Here is a 17,317-nt window from a genome sequence, read left to right as displayed (position 1 = left end):
GTGTGTGTGTGTCTCTCTCTCTCTCTCTCTCTCTCTCTCTCTCTCTCTCTCTCTCTCTCTCTCTCTCTCTCTCTCTCTCCCCTGACACTGTGTGTGTGTGTGTGTGTGTGTGTGTGTGTGTGTGTGTGTGTGTGTACACTCATTAACTGCCTACAACTCTTCGTCTAGGGGGCTTTCTGAAATGTACCCTGTGCATAGTGGTATGTCAATTGGTGCTGTTGTTTCTCAAGTCCTGATTAAGCATCCATACTGTTGAGATTTCAGGGGTACAACTTCCCTGTCCTATATAGAAGATACAATCATTCCGCAGAATGCCTGGGGTCCTTAACTCTTATGTGGTTCTGCACTCTCCCAGCCTTAGGGGTAAGAATTGTGTTGCAAATTCATCAAATAGTGTTGAACATCTTATGGTCAGTTGGTCCCCATATTTTGGCCAATTGTGGCTTGCTACTATCACTGCTGCTGCTGCAATGAGAGGCTTCTTAGACAAAGGGCGAGAGCTATACTCACCTGAGGGTATAAAGATAAGTTTGTACAGCCCAGTTATAGACTATGCTAGTTTAGGAAAGTAGAAGAAGCTCTAGGGTCTCCTTGAGGGTCACTGGCCTCACCAGCCATGGGTAGTGGTTTACCATAGTAGGCTTACCATGTCAGACATGAATTCCCTCCTATTACGTGGGCCTGGGGTCCAGTTAGATGACTGTTGGTTATCCTCAGGATACAAAAACCACTACTGCATCTTCTAGAATAACTTGCCATGCTGATCACTGCTGCAGTTCATAGGCATTACAGATGGATAGGACCTCAGGCTTGAATATCTCCATCTGGTACCATGAGAACTAGTTCTTAGGGAGAAAGATTCCACATACGTTCTAGTTCTATTCTTCCAAGTCTTCCATCTGAAGTATGTGGTGTCTTCAGCAACAGGGTCTTTCCTTCAGTTTCTAGTAAGCAATCATCTTTCTGTTGTAGCCAAAAACTACATCTTACCATCAAGAACAGACATCACCTTAGGATAAAGGGGTGGGAAAAGATAGTCCAAAAATAATAGACTCAAGAAACAAGAAGGTGAAGCTATTTCAATATCTGACAAAATAGACTTCAAAGCAAAACAAATCAGAAGAGATTTTAAAAAAGACATGATACAAGTCATTAAAGTGAAAATCCACTGAGAAGATACTGCCATTCTGAACACAAAGGCCTCAAGTTCATAAAAGGAACACTAAAACTAAAATCATATATTAAACTTTAGACCATGATCATGGGTGACTTCACTATCTGACTCATGATATGACAGGTCATCCAGACAAAAACAAAATAGATAAATGCTAGAATTAAATTACAGCATAATAGAACATTCCACCCAAAAAACTAAAGAATATAATTTATTCTCAACAGCCCAGGGAACTTTCTCCAAAACTGACCACAGATTAGGACACAAAGGAAGTATCAACTGATTATCAGAAATTTGAAATAACAACCCACATCCCATCTGGCCAGCACAGATTCAAGTTGGATTTAAACAACAATGAGAACAGCATAAACTTTATAAACTCGTGAAAGCTCAACAACGCACCACTGAAGGAAATTGAGCCCAGACAGAAAAGAGAAGAATCCCAATAACACATGCATGAAGATCAACAACATGCAAATGGAGCCGCATAAAGCTAAAGGTTCCTATGGAGCACAGGAAACCATTCACTGAAGTGAAGAGGCACCCAACAGAACAGGAGAAAATCTTTCCCAGCTATACACTAGACAGAGTGTTAGAATGTAGAATATACAAATAATTCAAAATTCTGAATGTCATGAAAACAAACAACCCAATTAAAAACAGGGTCATAGATCGACACAGAAATTTATCAAAAGAATGTTCAAAATCCTTAACCATCATGAAAATGCAAATTAAGCTACTTTGAGATTTCATCTTACCCAGCCACAATGGCTATGACCAAAGACAAATGACAACAAAAGCTAGCTAGAGAAAGGGGAAACACTCATTGCTAGGGAGCTCACACTATTGCAGACACTGTGAAGATCAAGTTCCTCAAAAAACTAGAAACAGCTACCACATGATCTAGCTGTGCCACTCTGGGGCATATATCCTACTAAAAAGATACTGATCATCCATGTTCACTACTGTACTGTTTATAATAGACAAGAAATGTGAAAAAACCTGAATGTCTATCAACACATAATGAACATGTGGTACATTTACACAATGAAATATTATTCACTGTTTAAATATTGTTTTAAAAAATAAATTATATTTTCCGGTAAAAGCATAGATCAGGAAATCACCATTCCAAATGAGGTAACTCAGGCCCTGAAAGACAAATGTCAAATGTTTTCTCTCTTACTGTGGATGTTAGCTTTAAATCTTTAGATACATGTATTTCATTTACAATTCCCACAGAGGTAAGTAAACGAGTAATGTGTGGAGGGGTGCGATGAAAAAAGAAAAGCTAGAGCGCAGTGGCATAAAGGGCTAAAGGGAAAAATGAAACAGGAAGAGCTAAGTGAGGTGAGAGACGGAAGGATATGGTAAATGAGAAAATATGAGAAGTGATGACTAACACCAAAAACCTGGAAAAGATATATGAAAAAACCATTACCATAGATGCTTTCTAGAATTAAAAAACCACACATACAAATGTTTAAGCATTTAAATGGAATTACCTATGACAGGGACACAGTGCCTCTACTGGACACCACCAACTAACAAATAAAAACCCAATGTCAGGAATGGGTTACTACTATTGGAGCTGTTGACGAGTGAACACCCATAGACTTCAAATATTACAGGTTACTGGAAGGTGTTTGTTTGTTTGTTTGTTTTGTTTTTTGATTATCCTCCAGAACTTGACAGTAATACCTGTTGATGAAGACATAACACACTCGCATTATAGAACATGGCAAATCATACTGGTTAGACCTGGAAGCGTCATCCCTTCTGGTTAGCTTTCATGGTGAAAGAAGGTAATAAGCAGGCTACTAGAGGAGAGAAGCGACCATCAGTCTTGTCCAACTATGAACTCGGTTGGCTACAGTCATGACCTGCCTAGCAAGATGTGCCCACTGATGCAACAGTGGTGATGTCTTGGGAGTATCAAACACTTTCTGTTTGGATTTAAGGCTCACTTGACAATATTAAACCTATACCTGGTATAGTTACTGGGGTCAAGAACCAGATTTGTTAAACGCCCTAGGGGAGAACCTACTATGATTACTCTGCTAAATATATATTGTATTAAGCCAACTCCTAATGACTCCTTGTTATGCCCATATACAAATCCAATGGACTGTATAAAAAGAACAGTATTTATAAAACACTGTACACACCTCCTTATGTAAACTATAGAGTTGAGTAGTTGTGTTAGATTATGTACCCAAACTAGTACTCTCTGGCATTTTATTTTAGAAGTTTGTGACCTTTATTTCTTCAACCGTTCTTCTTTGTCATACGGAATGCACTATTTCTTTTTCTTCTTTTCATGTGCATGTGTGTGTGATATGCAAGCATCTATGTAGGAATATTCATGTGTGGGGGCAAGTGCTCATGTATATGGCGGCCCAAGGGTGATGCCTGCAATCTTCTTCAGTTGTTCTTCCATTTTACTCTTTGAGGCAAGGTGTATCAAACCATGCCCACCTAACACTTATAGGTTTTGGGGATAAGAATTCTTATCCTCTTACTTGTACAGCGAGCACGTTAACCACTGATCCAGATTCCCAGATCTCTTTGGCTCTTTGGAACACCCATGTCTACAGCAAATGGAGTGGAAAGACTATAAGAGCCAGAGGTTGGAGAGGATTAGGACCAAACCTGTCCCCAAGACATGTCCCCAACCATGGTTGCCTGCACAGGATCAAACTAGTCAATGGTCTGGGAAAGGGGCTTACAAGATCCTACCCTGACTGAAGAGCTATTAATAATTGATAGTTTCCAAGGAAAGAAGAACCAGCTTGCTTTAAGGATGTGGCCTCTGATGAGTCAACTACACTCCAGTGAATGGCTTGACGATTAAGAGTATAGAGGCTTTTTAGGAGAAAAAGATCACAAATTTGGGAAGGAATAGGAAGGTCAGGATCAAGCTAAGAAGAGTTAGAAAGAAGAGTTAGGGGTAAATGTGATCAAAATACTCTTTATGAAATTCTCAACAAATTATTATCCCCTTCTTTCATTTGATCTGGACCTCCCAGCCCATGGGACGGTGCCATCCACACTCAGGATGCATGTCTCCTACTCCTCCCTGGAGATGCCCTCACAGGCACTCCCAAGGGCATCCCTCACTATCCCTTAGGTGACTTGAAATCTGGCCTCATCCACTATGAAATCAACGTAGCAAAACTCTCCCTTTCTGATGCTTCTGCTTGGTTCCCAACTATTGATAGCCTCATCCTGCCCCTTGGATGTAAATTCCCAGCTGTCTATGATGCATTTAGCCTGCTCTCACCCCCATTCCACAGTCAGGAAAATTTTACAGTGATCCCAAATGAAATCTTCTTTATTATTTAAAAAAAAGAATATAAATTTTATACTAAAATAGAATATCCAAATATTCCAACCACTCCCTAGACACGATAAAATTTCTCATATGACCATTCCATATGTTCTAGAGCTTTCCATCTACAGCAAAAAAATAGTGATGTACAGTAGGATATTTATGAGATAACATTTTGCCATATATCTTATAATTACTATAAATGAAAAATAATGCAAGGGGAAACCAAAACTGTAGCTAATAAAGACTATCAAATTTAAAAATTTTTTTCCTAAATATAAGCTAAGAGTTAAGACAGAAATACTATTTTATTAAAAATGTATGTTCCTATTCAATATAAAATGGCAACTACAACATGAGGAAATCATGCTTTTATAAAGCAAATATCACTCGTTTTTACCATGTTCTAGGCACTATGATAAATAGTAAGAGCACCATGTTGAACAACGCATGATCCCAAGCTCAGGAAATAAGATCAAGAGAAAAGATCAACAAATGTTAATGTTCAAATTAAAATCTTTCATTCCATTGTTATTAACTACAAATCTTCATGTTTTTATTTACCTATTTCACAATTTCTTTTAAAATCACTTTAGACCACAGCGATTTTAACATCATAATAAGCATAACGTGATAATACAGACAATCTCATTTCCTTTTAGATTTTATTTATCTATTTTATGTATGAGGACTCTATTAGCATGAACATCTGCACTCCAGAAGAGGGCATTAGGTTTCATTATAAATGGCTATGAGCAACCATGTAGTTGCCAGGAATTGAACACAGGACTGCTAGAAGAACAGACAGTGCTCTTAACCACTGAGCCATCTCTCTAGCTCAGGCAACCCTATTTTTACCTGAAAATCATCTAATATAAACTTTTCTTCTTTAAAAAATGTAGCATTTATATGAGAATTTTTTAATGTAATAGTAATTTTTTTTAAATATCTAAAGTTTGCCACCAAACATCATTTGAGGACTGAGGTTGGCCTAACAAGAGGAGGTCTTAGATTCTATCTTCAGACAGAAGATACAGACAGAAAATGGAAAATAAAATAATTTTACTTAATATATATGTATACATAAATGATAAAATATTACATATATATAAATAAGTTCTATTGATAAAAAAAACCTTAACAGAAGCCAAAAGCTTTTCTTCACACTTTTCTGAGTATACTATTAAACTATAATCTAAAATTACTTAATATATCCATTTGCTCCGACTAAGCAAAATGGATACTTTCTATGTTTTGAAATTATAATTGTTATTTTATTAAAACAAATGCATTATTATTGTGATTATATATCTTTTTCTAACATTATACTATGTCCTACTTGGGGTAAATATTTCATTATTGGTTAATATCCAAGCAAATACCAAGAAAATCTTAGGGTAAAAATATTGCTAAAATAATTACGGATCTTTTCTTATAAATAATCAGCTATCATTACTCCAAATGTACCCCTTCTTAAATTTTTGCATTACAATCTTTACCTCTTAATTTAAAGGATTAAAGGGAAAATAAGAATTTTTTGCTTACAATTTTCAAATGAAAAAAATTAAATATAAATCTAAAAATGTAATATATAGTGATTTTGTGTGAATATATACATAATTTGGAACAAAAATAATCTTGCTTTGTATAATTAAAAACATATCCAGAATTTTATACTTAGTTTTAGATATCATACTTTCAAAAAGAGAAAAAACAAAATTTACAAATGAAGAAGCCCTCATAAGACATCAAGAAAAAGTAAATTTGACGTTGCATGACAGTCAGAGACATCTAGGCCATTTAACCTAAGGGAGAGAGAAAGGAAGTCACAGGTAAAGGGAGGAGACAGGTGTGGAGGGAATCATAACATTAACAAGGGAAACTCATCAGCTTAAAGACACTGAAGAGAAAGAAATGTCTGTATTGGAATAAGAAAACAGGAGTAGTGAGTGTCTTAGGACAAAGTGTCTGAGCAGAGACACTGACCACAGGGATGCACTCCTCAGCACAGGAGACACAAAAGAACATTAATCTGGTGACAATGGCCTCAGAACATTGATGAGACATCCCTGACAACTTACCTTTTTTTCCTCCTGCAATATTATTTCTTCATAAAGCCGTGGGACAAATGTGCAACCACTTTGCTGCTGTTCTTTCTTGATGTTAATATTTTCATAATATACTGTCTTTTTCCTTTCAAAAATTCAGATAGAATATGAGAGCTTTAATTTTAAATGCACAAATATTTATATAAGTAAAGATAATTTTTATAGCAATTGCTTCTGCTTTAATAGATTTGATAGCATCAATAGGTTAGGTCAATACATTCAAATTCTTAAAAGAAAATACGCTTTCATGTAGGTTGGTTTTGTTTTGTTTTGTTTAAATCTGGAGCACTGGGGCTGCCAAGATGGTTCAGGGAGTAAAAGCGCTTGCTGTCAAGCCCCGTGACCTGAGTTTAACCCCTGGGACCACATGGTAGAGGAATAGGATCCTCACAAGTTTTCTTCTGACGTCACACAGGTGTGCACATACATGCACATATATGTACAGGTACACACACAAAAGGAAGAAAATTAAAATTCAGAGCACTGTCATGAAATTGATCTAATAATTATTCCAGATGGATGGACATAAGAATTACAGCACGAACTGACTTTATCAGTGGTAACAAAAAAAAAAAAAAATGTGTTCATAAGTCTTTAAAATCCCTTGGTATTTTCATTTCTGCTTAAAATAAGAAAAAATAGCCCTTTCTATTTAAATCATAAAGCAGTAAGCCAAAGGGCATAAAGATCTCTGAGAATGAAAGATAACTGTATTTTCATTGTGATTAGACAGTTTAAAGAAACAGTAAAGCCACAGGGGCAGTCCTGAAGTCAGACAGCCAGCAGGAACCCCAGCTATAAACAGTAAAGCCACAAGGGCAGTCCTGAAGTCAGATAGGCATAATAATTAATTCTCTATAACATAGTAAAAAGAGCACAAAGCAGATGTGGGGCATTAGTGCCAAGCATGACCCAATAAACGCACTATAACTTTTGACATTAATCATAGTTAGAATTATATTTAAATAAACCATGCTTAAACCATGCCATTTTTCCAATTTATTGAACAGAACTTCAAAGACATTCAGTACAACATTTAAAAACAACTATTAACTACACAAAAATTAAATTAAAATAAGTACCAAAACCCACAAAACTTTAGGTTATATAATAATTGCCACTAATTTCAATATTCTGAGCTATGATTTCAAAGTGCATTTACTACCATTCTGGCTCACTTTTCCCCAGATTTTATTCATAAAAAATTTAACAAATAAACTTATTTTTCAAAACTTCAAATGGTTGCTGCAATGGACTAAGTGTATATTTGTGATATTAGAATTGTTACGTGTTGCTATGTCTATTTTGTTCCCAAAGAGAAGATTATAAATACATGTCCTCATTCAGAATGGTCAGCCATGCCTTTATTATGTTTAAGATCGCAGAAGAATCTTAACTTAATAACCTCCAAAATAGAAAGAAAACTATACTAGAAAATGTCCCCTGCAGAGTCAACCAAGACAACTCCAAGTAAAACACATAGCAATGCTGACAACCAAGTCAAAGAGAGACAGCAAGAACAGCTGCCCAGCTGAGGCAGTAAGGAGCACAGTGCAGGATTCTGTCCTCCAGGGAAACATGGAGAGAATGAACTGAAAGAGAGGTGAAGTGGAGAGATTTTAGAAAGTGTTTAAAAATAGCATAAAAACAGGGAGAGAGTAAAAATGAGGCAGCATTAGAAGAAATAAAATGGACAGGATGAGAAAAACCTACCAAGCAAAACCAGAGTTAACAGTGCGGAGGGTCCTGGCTGCTGCTCATGTTGTGTAAACTGAAACAAGCTGGGAGAAGAGCAAACCAGAAAACTAAGAAAAGAAATGTTTCCCGGGTTAAAATAAATGAGCCACAAAACAAAATCAAAAGTTATTAATCTGGGAAAGGGACAGGTAGTGATGAAGCTTTTTTAAAAAAGCCTCTTTTTTTCCGAATGCCCTGCTAACAACGGTTTTAACATAATGTACTATTTCTTTCCAAATACTTTCTCATGTCAGGCTTAAACACAGTCCCATGGCCCTTCCTCCTAAGAAAGCTAACTCCTGGTGGTAACCGGGCCGGCTCCTTTTGCAGACCCCACTGCCACTCTATTCTTACACCTAGGAATGCCATGGCTGTCTTGCTAACTCAGGAAGTCTTCTCTAACCGTTATCTGGTCAGAAGAATGGAGACATAAGCCAAGGGTCAAATAGGAACTTGGACCGACCTGCTTTAAGATATTCTAGAATCTTTTGTGTCTATTTTAATTAAGCACAGTACATCTAGGTGATTAGGTACATGGGCTGTGCAGTACTTGCATAGGTTGTCAGTTAAAGTATAGTTCTGGCATTTAAATGGTCACATGATCTAAAACGTGTTATTTGTCTTCTCTGATTCCTGAATTTTTCACTAATAAACTAGGTAAACAATAGACAGACAAAGAGGCGTGTGAAGACTACATGGAGTGATACAGATAAAGCAAGAAACAGACGCTGACTCAGGAGAAGGCAATGGTTTTCTTATGGATTGTTCCAAAATACAATACTCCTTGGAGTTTTTCATACTAACTTTCCTTTCTTAACAGGTTAGCCTAGTCAGAACTTGTACAGTACTCTGTTAACTACCCTTAAGAAGTCTTTTCTTCTCCTCTCTCTCTCTCTCTCTCTCTCTCTGTAATTCTTGAGGACCTGAGAATCATTAAGTAGAACAGACTGGTCTTGAGCTTTCACCAATAATCCTGCCTCTGCCTCCCATGTGCAGGCATCATAAGTGTGAACCATTGCTCCTAGTTGCTGTTTGTTATTACTTACTGGATGATATCATACTGTCCAGGACCAGGACCTGAATATTTGAGCAATTCTTGTCTTCCTGTAGCATTGCCAAAGTGTACACCTTTATATTTCAAAGTTGCTTTAGAATAATCCTAAAGAGAAAGAAAAAATAAGAAAAAGAACATGAGGCAAAGTGAGAAACAACAATAAATTTGACTGAGGTCTAAATGCATAGCAAGGATCCTCAGTCAAAAGAGTTGCACCAGTAAAATCAGGGCTCTTTAAGCATCCTTCTCCTAAGCCAGGCATGGAGGCACATGCCTTTAATCCCAGCACTCAGGGGGCAGAGGCAGGCGAATCACTGTGAGTTCCAGGCCAGCCTGGGCTACAAAGCAAGTCCAGGAAAGCAAAGGCTACACAGAGAAACTGTGTCTCGAAAAAACAAAAACAAAACAAAAAAAAAAAAACCATCCTTCTCCCAGGTCAGCCAGGGTTCTCCAAGAATTGCTTCTAAACTAAGTCTATACTGAACCAACATGGGCACTGCCATGTTGGCACTACGTGACAATGCAATGCCTCCAGAGCAATAAAGAGAAGTTCCAAAAAAAAAAAAAAAAAAAAAAAAAAAAAAGAGAGAGAAGCTCCACCTGATAAGATGTTGAATGTATTATTTAGAAAAAGGAAAAAACTATTTAATATATATTAATTAAACAACACTTAAAATCTCAGGCAATTGATTACATGAATTTAAGAACACATTTGTATAAAATGTTCTAAGTGTAACAAGTGGTTAAAAACAAATTTAACAAAAAAAATTTTTTTAAACAACGAATTTAACATTATCTCACCCAGTTTCACGTTACTGCTGATACATGGGACGATGTACAAATCAGTATCAGCTCAAGACAGCCAAGACCAAGTTCTTAGCACAAAGGAGATTTATTTGCCCCAGAGAGACAAAGGGCAGGGAATAAAAGACACTGACAGGAGATAGAGGGTGAGCGAGAAGGAGACAGGAACAAGGGAGGGGGGCATTTGCTCCAGGGGAGGGAGGGACAGAGGACCGCCTCTGGACAGAGAGGAGACAGATGCGGCCAGTAGGAAAATGGTGACTTATAAAGGTAAAGCGGGAAACCCTGTGGTAGGAGGGGTGTTTAATTTGAATTGGGCATGTTAATTAGGTGAGCCAAAGGGGGCTTTGATTGCTGGACTTCAATACATTGATAGCTGGACCTTGGTGGTCATCCTCAGAAGGAGGAAGTGACTAAATAAGGGAAGAGACCATAGTGGCTAGCTTTAGAAATGTGATCTAATGGGTTTTATCAAGGCAGAGGAAAGAGGGAGAAACACAGGCCTGTCAGAGCCATGTTTGCCATGCCTGGGCTGTCTAGAGACCCTTCAGACATAATCACTCTTTTAATACAAAAGAAATTATTTATGTCAGGAAAAGCCAAGCAACATTTATCCTCTAACCTTGATAAGATAGATGTGAAACTTAAGCATGAACCACAAGAAGTTAAAGCACTGGTTTTTTATCAGCAACTAAAAATGAAAATATAATGTAGTAAGGACAGTGGATTCCCTCCCAGAGTTTCCCTTCTCCTGTGATCCACTCTTCTTTATAAAATCGTTGAAGAAGCCTAGACAGGTTGCTATGAAGTCAGGTGTATTTGCTGCTCTTGCAGAGGATGTAGGTTCAGTTCCCACATAGCCGCTCACAACCATCTGTAACTTCATTCCTGGGGATCCAGTGCCCTCTTCTGGCCCCTGTGAGCACTGCACTTATGCAGTACATCCATTCAATATATAAAATAACAGTAAGCAGGACCCCTGGGCCCAAATCTGCCTATCATAATGTTCTACTTGTAGGTTTCTAGGACCCTCTGGATCCTTCTGCTTTGCTATTCTCCCATGATTCTCTCATTTAGAGTCCCAGTAGGATGTCCTCCCCTCTGTCCCAGTTTCCTGGTAAGTGAAGGCTTTCGTGGGACATGCCCCTTGGGCCAGTATGCAGATATAAGTGAGTATATACCATTTGAGTCTTTCTGCTTCTGGGTTAACTCACTCATTATTATCATTTCTAGCTCAATCCATTTGTCCACAAATTTCAGGAAATCCTTGTTTTTAATAGCTGAGTAGTATTCCATAGGGAGGGAGGGAAGAATGGGAGGATACAAGGGATGGGATAACCATTGAGATGTAACAAGAATAAATTAATAAAAAATTTTTAAAAAGAAAAAAATAAATAAATAAAAATAAAATAGCAGTAAGTAAATCCTATAAGAAATAAATCATGTAAGATTTGTTAACAAACCTGTTTTAACTGAAGGTAGAAGATAAACTATAGATTGTTAATTGTTAGTCCATCTGAAAGGTTGTCTTTGTAAAATATGCAGGTTGGGTTGTGTTGTTACATGTATGTGGTGTGTTGCCTGTGTGCATCTCTGTGTCCCACATGCACAAAGTGTCTGAAAAGCCAGAAGGACACTGGATCTCCTGCAACTAGAGCTGCAGATGATTGTAGGCTGCCATGTGGTTACTGGGAATTAAACCTGGTTTCTGATCCATCTCTCCAGCTCTTAAAATTTTTAAATAAGCTCGAATAACTAAAACAATTATGATATATAGAATAAAATCACTAGTAACATATAATTTAACTACGTAAAACAGTATATCAAGAGTTCTAGGTGACTTACTATTTAAACACAATGTAATAAACTCTCAATTATCATTACAAATAATATCAGTACAACAGATAGAAATGTTAGCACCACAAAGCACCATTTCAGTTCAAAATCCTATCTACTGCACCTCACCTAGACCACAAGAGATGTAGAAAACAGGCCCAGGCCAGACGTTAGGGGATTTCTGGAACATGCTTCCACTGCATGTGAAAAGAACTGCAGCTGAACTCTGTTAACACTGCAGAAAGACAGAAGCTGCAGATGACGGGGACTCCGGTAAGGAATATTTAGTGGTTTCCAGCGAGGGGGCAGCATTCCAAAGCTTTGGGATGCTGTGACAAAATCCAAAAGGAAGATGCTGCATCTCGACCCAGGAGCTGAGTGTAGAAAAATGGAGTCACCAGCTGTTCTGTGGTGGTTTCCTCTGAGATTAAAACCTTTCATCTTGGAGAAAACGTTACAACACAGTATGGTAAAGGGCAAATAAAGCAGCATGGTGTTCTAAGGGGGAAGCTTGTAAAGACAGAGGACAGGAAAGGCAAGAAACCCACAGGCTGTGCTAACACTGCATTCTGCAGGGGAAGCTCATTAAGCTCAAAAAGGAAAGAACTCAAAAATAGCTCTGGGAAGTCACTGAAACGGAACAGACTCACTAGGCCCTCCTTCCCCAAGAGAACAGGAGCAGTAAGGACTGCTGAGGAACACTCTCAAACAAGCTGTGCTGTCAGGAACAGACAGATGATAAGACAACCCACCTAGAAGAAGCAGAGAGGTGTAGAGCTGGCTGTAGGTCAGAGACCAACAGAGCTGCCTGCAAGAGGTTTAGTCAACTGAGCTGCCTGAGACACTGTCCAACCTGTTGAACTGACTTCAGGCTTGCAGTGCACTCCAGGTTCCCAGCTTTACTTGGCAGTCACCCAAGTCGGGATGGGCCTTTGGTTGTACAATTGTCTTTGAACCATTTTTAATCCTGTAAGTGATCCCTCACCCATACTCCTGTGAGTAATCCCATTGATCCACCACATTAGACTTTTAGAGGTATCTAAAGGATTCAGTTATATTTGGGGATGTTTTCCATCTAAAAGGGCAAACCACTCGAAAGATGAATATGAAAACTAACTCTGGGAATCAGCTAATCATGGTGGCCCAGCTACTAAGAAAATCTTAAAATCAAAGTAATAACAATGCGGAATACTGTTTTCTGTTGACTGAATTTGCATTCTTTGGTGTATTAATCCCTATATCTTGCAACAGGAAAAGAAAGATTTATTTTATTGTCAAGATAGAACTGCCCTGAAATTCTACTCCTTGAGGTCGAGTTTGCATAGCATCAGAATGTGCTACGTAAAATGCCAATAAAGAATAGTCCTACCCAACCCTAACACCTAAGACAAAGCCACAGCAACGGCCAGCCCAGAATAATAACACCAATGGTGCAAAACTGGCACTTTCATCTTGGGGGTAACCAACGTCTATCTAATTGGATAGATCTTAAGGCCCAGTCACTAAGAGGGAATTAATTGATGCCTGGGACTGTAAACCTAGTCGCTACCCTTGGGTGGAGAAGACATAGACCCTAGAGGAGACCTTTCTACTTACCGTTTTTCAAGACCAATATTATCACTAACTATATTACAAATGCTTTCCCTTATACCCACAAGAAAGTATAGCTTTTACCAGGCATCAAAACTTCATTTTGCAGAAAATAGAGAATAATACAAAGAACCTCAACTGCTCAAAGAGCAGAGAATATATGATTGTGAGGTATCATCCCCAACTGATATATTTACAACACAACCTCTATATGTGAGGTTCAAGGAAAATCCAGGAAGGGGAAGCAGAAAGATGGTAAGAGTTAGGAACCAGGATACTTGTTACCAAATTGTGCCTTTTAGACATGACAGGGAATCTACACTCACAAAATCTGAAAAATACAGTTACCCAAACAAGATCTGCATAATGACAGTATAAATTGATATGCCAATGTGAACAAGGGAAATTTCGCAAGGCCCCACCTGTAGATGAAGAGCTAAAGGCAATCAATGCTAAGAAAGGGAGAACCTGTTTTCTTCACAATCTCCCTGACAACTATCTAATCCCAAATGGTCAAACCTGAATATACTTATTCATAAGCAACAATAAATGGATTCAATACGGAGAGTGTGCATGGGAGTGTTTGTGTGCAGGTGTGTCCATGTGTATGTGTGTGTGTGTCAATAACAAAGAAAATGTCATGAATTTGAGAGGGAGTTAGCAGAACCCATAGAGGAGAAGTTATAAGAGGAAGAAGTGAGGATTTGCCTACTTAGTCCTTGCAAAATTGGGCAGCTGAGTTCTCCTGTGTCCTGCATACTGTCAGCAGTTGAGGCAAGGACAGTTTTGGCTCAGTGGCTATCTTTGCCATATTTAAAGCTAACTCCATATAGTGGGTCTTTGATCATCTCTGAAGTAATTTTGAGGTGCTTTCAGCAACAGATGTCTCTCCTTGTCAAAAAAAAAAGCCTTTTATTATTATAAAAGCATCTTTAAATGCCATATTCTGTAGATCTCTGAAGTGTCTGAAGACCATCTATCTATTTATAATATATCTGATAGAAAAACATTGCTTGTTTCTAGCTATTTACAATACATAAGAAAGGGGCTGGAGAGATGGCTCAGCCATTAAAGGCTAGGCTAACAACCAAAAATATAAGAAAGAAAGAAGAGGAAAGAAAAAGAAGAGAAAAAGAGATCCCTGAATCCAACCTCCTTTATTTTGTTTCCTCCCTGACCGATACCATTAACAACTATGACAAACACCCCTAAACAACAAACATCCATCACCCACCAAACAACCAAAAACCACCCACCCCACCTCTTGAGAACAGAGTGTTTTTCTCTTAAAAGTGCTTCCTGCTGTCTGAGGTAACAAAATCTTTTGGGGGCCCTAAAAAAATCTTGGCCATTTTGAAGTTGTTATGGGTGCAGATTTTTAAGGAAACAGCTATTAAGGATGGTGAGGTTGGAGCACCTACAGTACTTGGTTTTGTCTTCTTTGGTGTCTGGTCCCATTGCTCTGTAAGCACATAAATTTTTGAAGGTGATACACATTTCTGTATTAACACATGTATGAAATGTGCAGTGTACACAAATCAGCTAAAGATGATTCTCTGTTCTTTGCTCAAGCAGGTGAAGGGCATCAAACTTTATAAGTCTCCATTTGTACTGTGTAGCCAAACTGTCATATGAATCTCCATCCATGCCATACAAAAGGATGGCATGATAAATCTGAGGACTCTATAGGCAATAAGATCTATTGGCTACATAGAGGCAAGTCTCAGCAAGTCTCAGAGCTGTTCCCAAGTAGAAGTGTCACATATATATCACCTGTTTTGCTGTTACTTTTGCTTTCTTTCTTCGTGTATGCAGTCAAGATATTCAGGAAGTCTCCCCCAGTCAAATCTAATCTTTATTAATTTTGAAGGAATTCATAGCATTTCTTTTCCTGTTGAAACAAAGGCAAAACCTCTCCCCCAATATAACATATTTTCTGACTTCTTTATGAAGTTAAAACATCCTTAAAATATTGTTCTGGTTTGGTTCACCAGTTTTTCCATAATCCCGTGTCTCTAAGCAACTGTTGGCTTTTGCTCGTTAGCATTTTTAAAATTTAAAGTCAATAAAGCATTATTTAATCTATCTCTGGAAGATCTCATATTCCCCTTCTGCTCTATGAACATTTTCTTTAAACTCTTGTTAGATCTCTCTACAATTGCTCATCCTGTAGGATTGTAAGGTGTATATATAACATTTTCTATTTTATAATGTCTGAAATATTTTTGTACTTTACTGGATACACACATTGCAGCAGCAGTAGCTTCCATCTATAAAAGCGCCTTTAATATAACCATTATCTCTAGTAAGTGTACAATCTCAGAGTTATGCTTTTCAAAAGACCATTAGAATTCTGAATATGTATCTATTGTATTGTACACATACTTTAATTCTCCAAACTCTATAAAACAAAACACATAAGCTATTGTTTGACATTGCTCTAGGGTGGTGATATTGAACAAAGTCTGTATTCTTAATTCAGCATATTGTCCTTTTTCTAGCAACTGATCCTTGACAATGTAAGTATATCTAGTCTGATTATGATGGTTCATAGCTGAAACATCTTTATCTAGCATCTCAATGGGCTGCCACCATGCAATTTCATTAAGCCTTTGTGAATGTCTCTCATCTGAAACTACATTTTTTGCTGTCACTGTAGGTTCTAGATTAGATTCTTTTGAAGAGCCTTTATTCTAAATCAAAGGATCTTCTGATCTGTTTTCTATCCCCTCCATTCTAGCATTTAATTTTTCAGTTTTCCCCTTCCCTAAGTCTTCTTTCTTTTGATCTCTCTTAAAAAGGATATATAAAATTAAAATCATTACAGAGAATACAGTCATTTCTGTGCTGATGAGCATAACAAACTTATATGAGGTCCAGAGGCCCTCTGTCATTGTGTTCTCCATTGTTAAGATAGAGAACATTTTTTCGTTTTATTCTCTCTAAATTGTGCACATTTACAGATGTTTTTACTTATTTTTCTTTCTCTCTCCTTTCTTTGGAGACTTTATTTTTCTTTCTTGCTCCTTTCTTTGGAGACTTTACTTTTATGTGCTTTTATTTATCTCTTTTATCAGTTTTTAACTTAATATCTTTGTCTGTGTTTAATTTTCTCTAAACTCTTTCCCATCTTTACATGGCTTATTCTTTTTTATTTTACTTAACTCTCTCTTTATGTACTTTTGTTGGTGTGCCGTCTGCCACACCAAGTTTCTCTGGCCTTTTGCCTTTGGCGTGGGTACAGGCCTTTTGCCTGCAGGCACCCACTCATAGTCCCAGGCTCACATGCCCAGCCACGCCTTAGTGGGCCTACAACTCAGACCTCTGCCCACTCTGGTAAGGTGGGGCCAGCTATTGCATTGGCCACTGGGACACAGCTGGTCCAAATGGACTGCGGTTTTTGCCCTCCATATGTAGCTATTTATCAGAGAAACTATGGTCTCCAGAAAGTGTTTCCCAAAGTCTGCAGCACTTAGGGCACTATAGTTTTTAATAAACATAAAGATCTCCATGTGATTATTCAGATCAAGGGTGCGCATAGAAAAACATAACAGTTACACACTACATAGAGAGCGCCAGGCCAGCCAGGCCAACATACTGATACCTTGTCTTAAAATTTAAAAGTATTCATAAAAACCACAGTGTTATTTTAGAGTCCCTTCTAATAAAGCATAATACCAAAT

At 37.8% G+C, this 17,317-nt stretch overlaps 1 protein-coding gene across 1 annotated transcript in view; it reads right to left on the bottom strand.

The window, feature by feature from the left end:
* The window catches only part of Stpg2 (sperm tail PG-rich repeat containing 2), a 105,636-nt gene that overhangs the window by 62,714 nt on the left and 25,605 nt on the right, over nucleotides 1–17,317 (bottom strand). The window contains exons 5-6 of the mRNA XM_051165723.1: nucleotides 9,397–9,509; nucleotides 6,587–6,698 (exon numbers count right to left, since the gene is read on the bottom strand). Of these exons, the coding sequence (XP_051021680.1) occupies nucleotides 6,587–6,698; nucleotides 9,397–9,509 (225 nt within the window). The remainder of the gene's footprint in view (nucleotides 1–6,586; nucleotides 6,699–9,396; nucleotides 9,510–17,317) is intronic.

Source organism: Acomys russatus, chromosome 23, assembly GCF_903995435.1.
Source record: "Acomys russatus chromosome 23, mAcoRus1.1, whole genome shotgun sequence".
Classification (NCBI taxonomy): domain Eukaryota; kingdom Metazoa; phylum Chordata; class Mammalia; order Rodentia; family Muridae; genus Acomys; species Acomys russatus.
The sequence above is the reverse complement of the archived record's forward strand: the minus strand, read 5'-3'. Positions and strand labels throughout refer to the sequence as shown.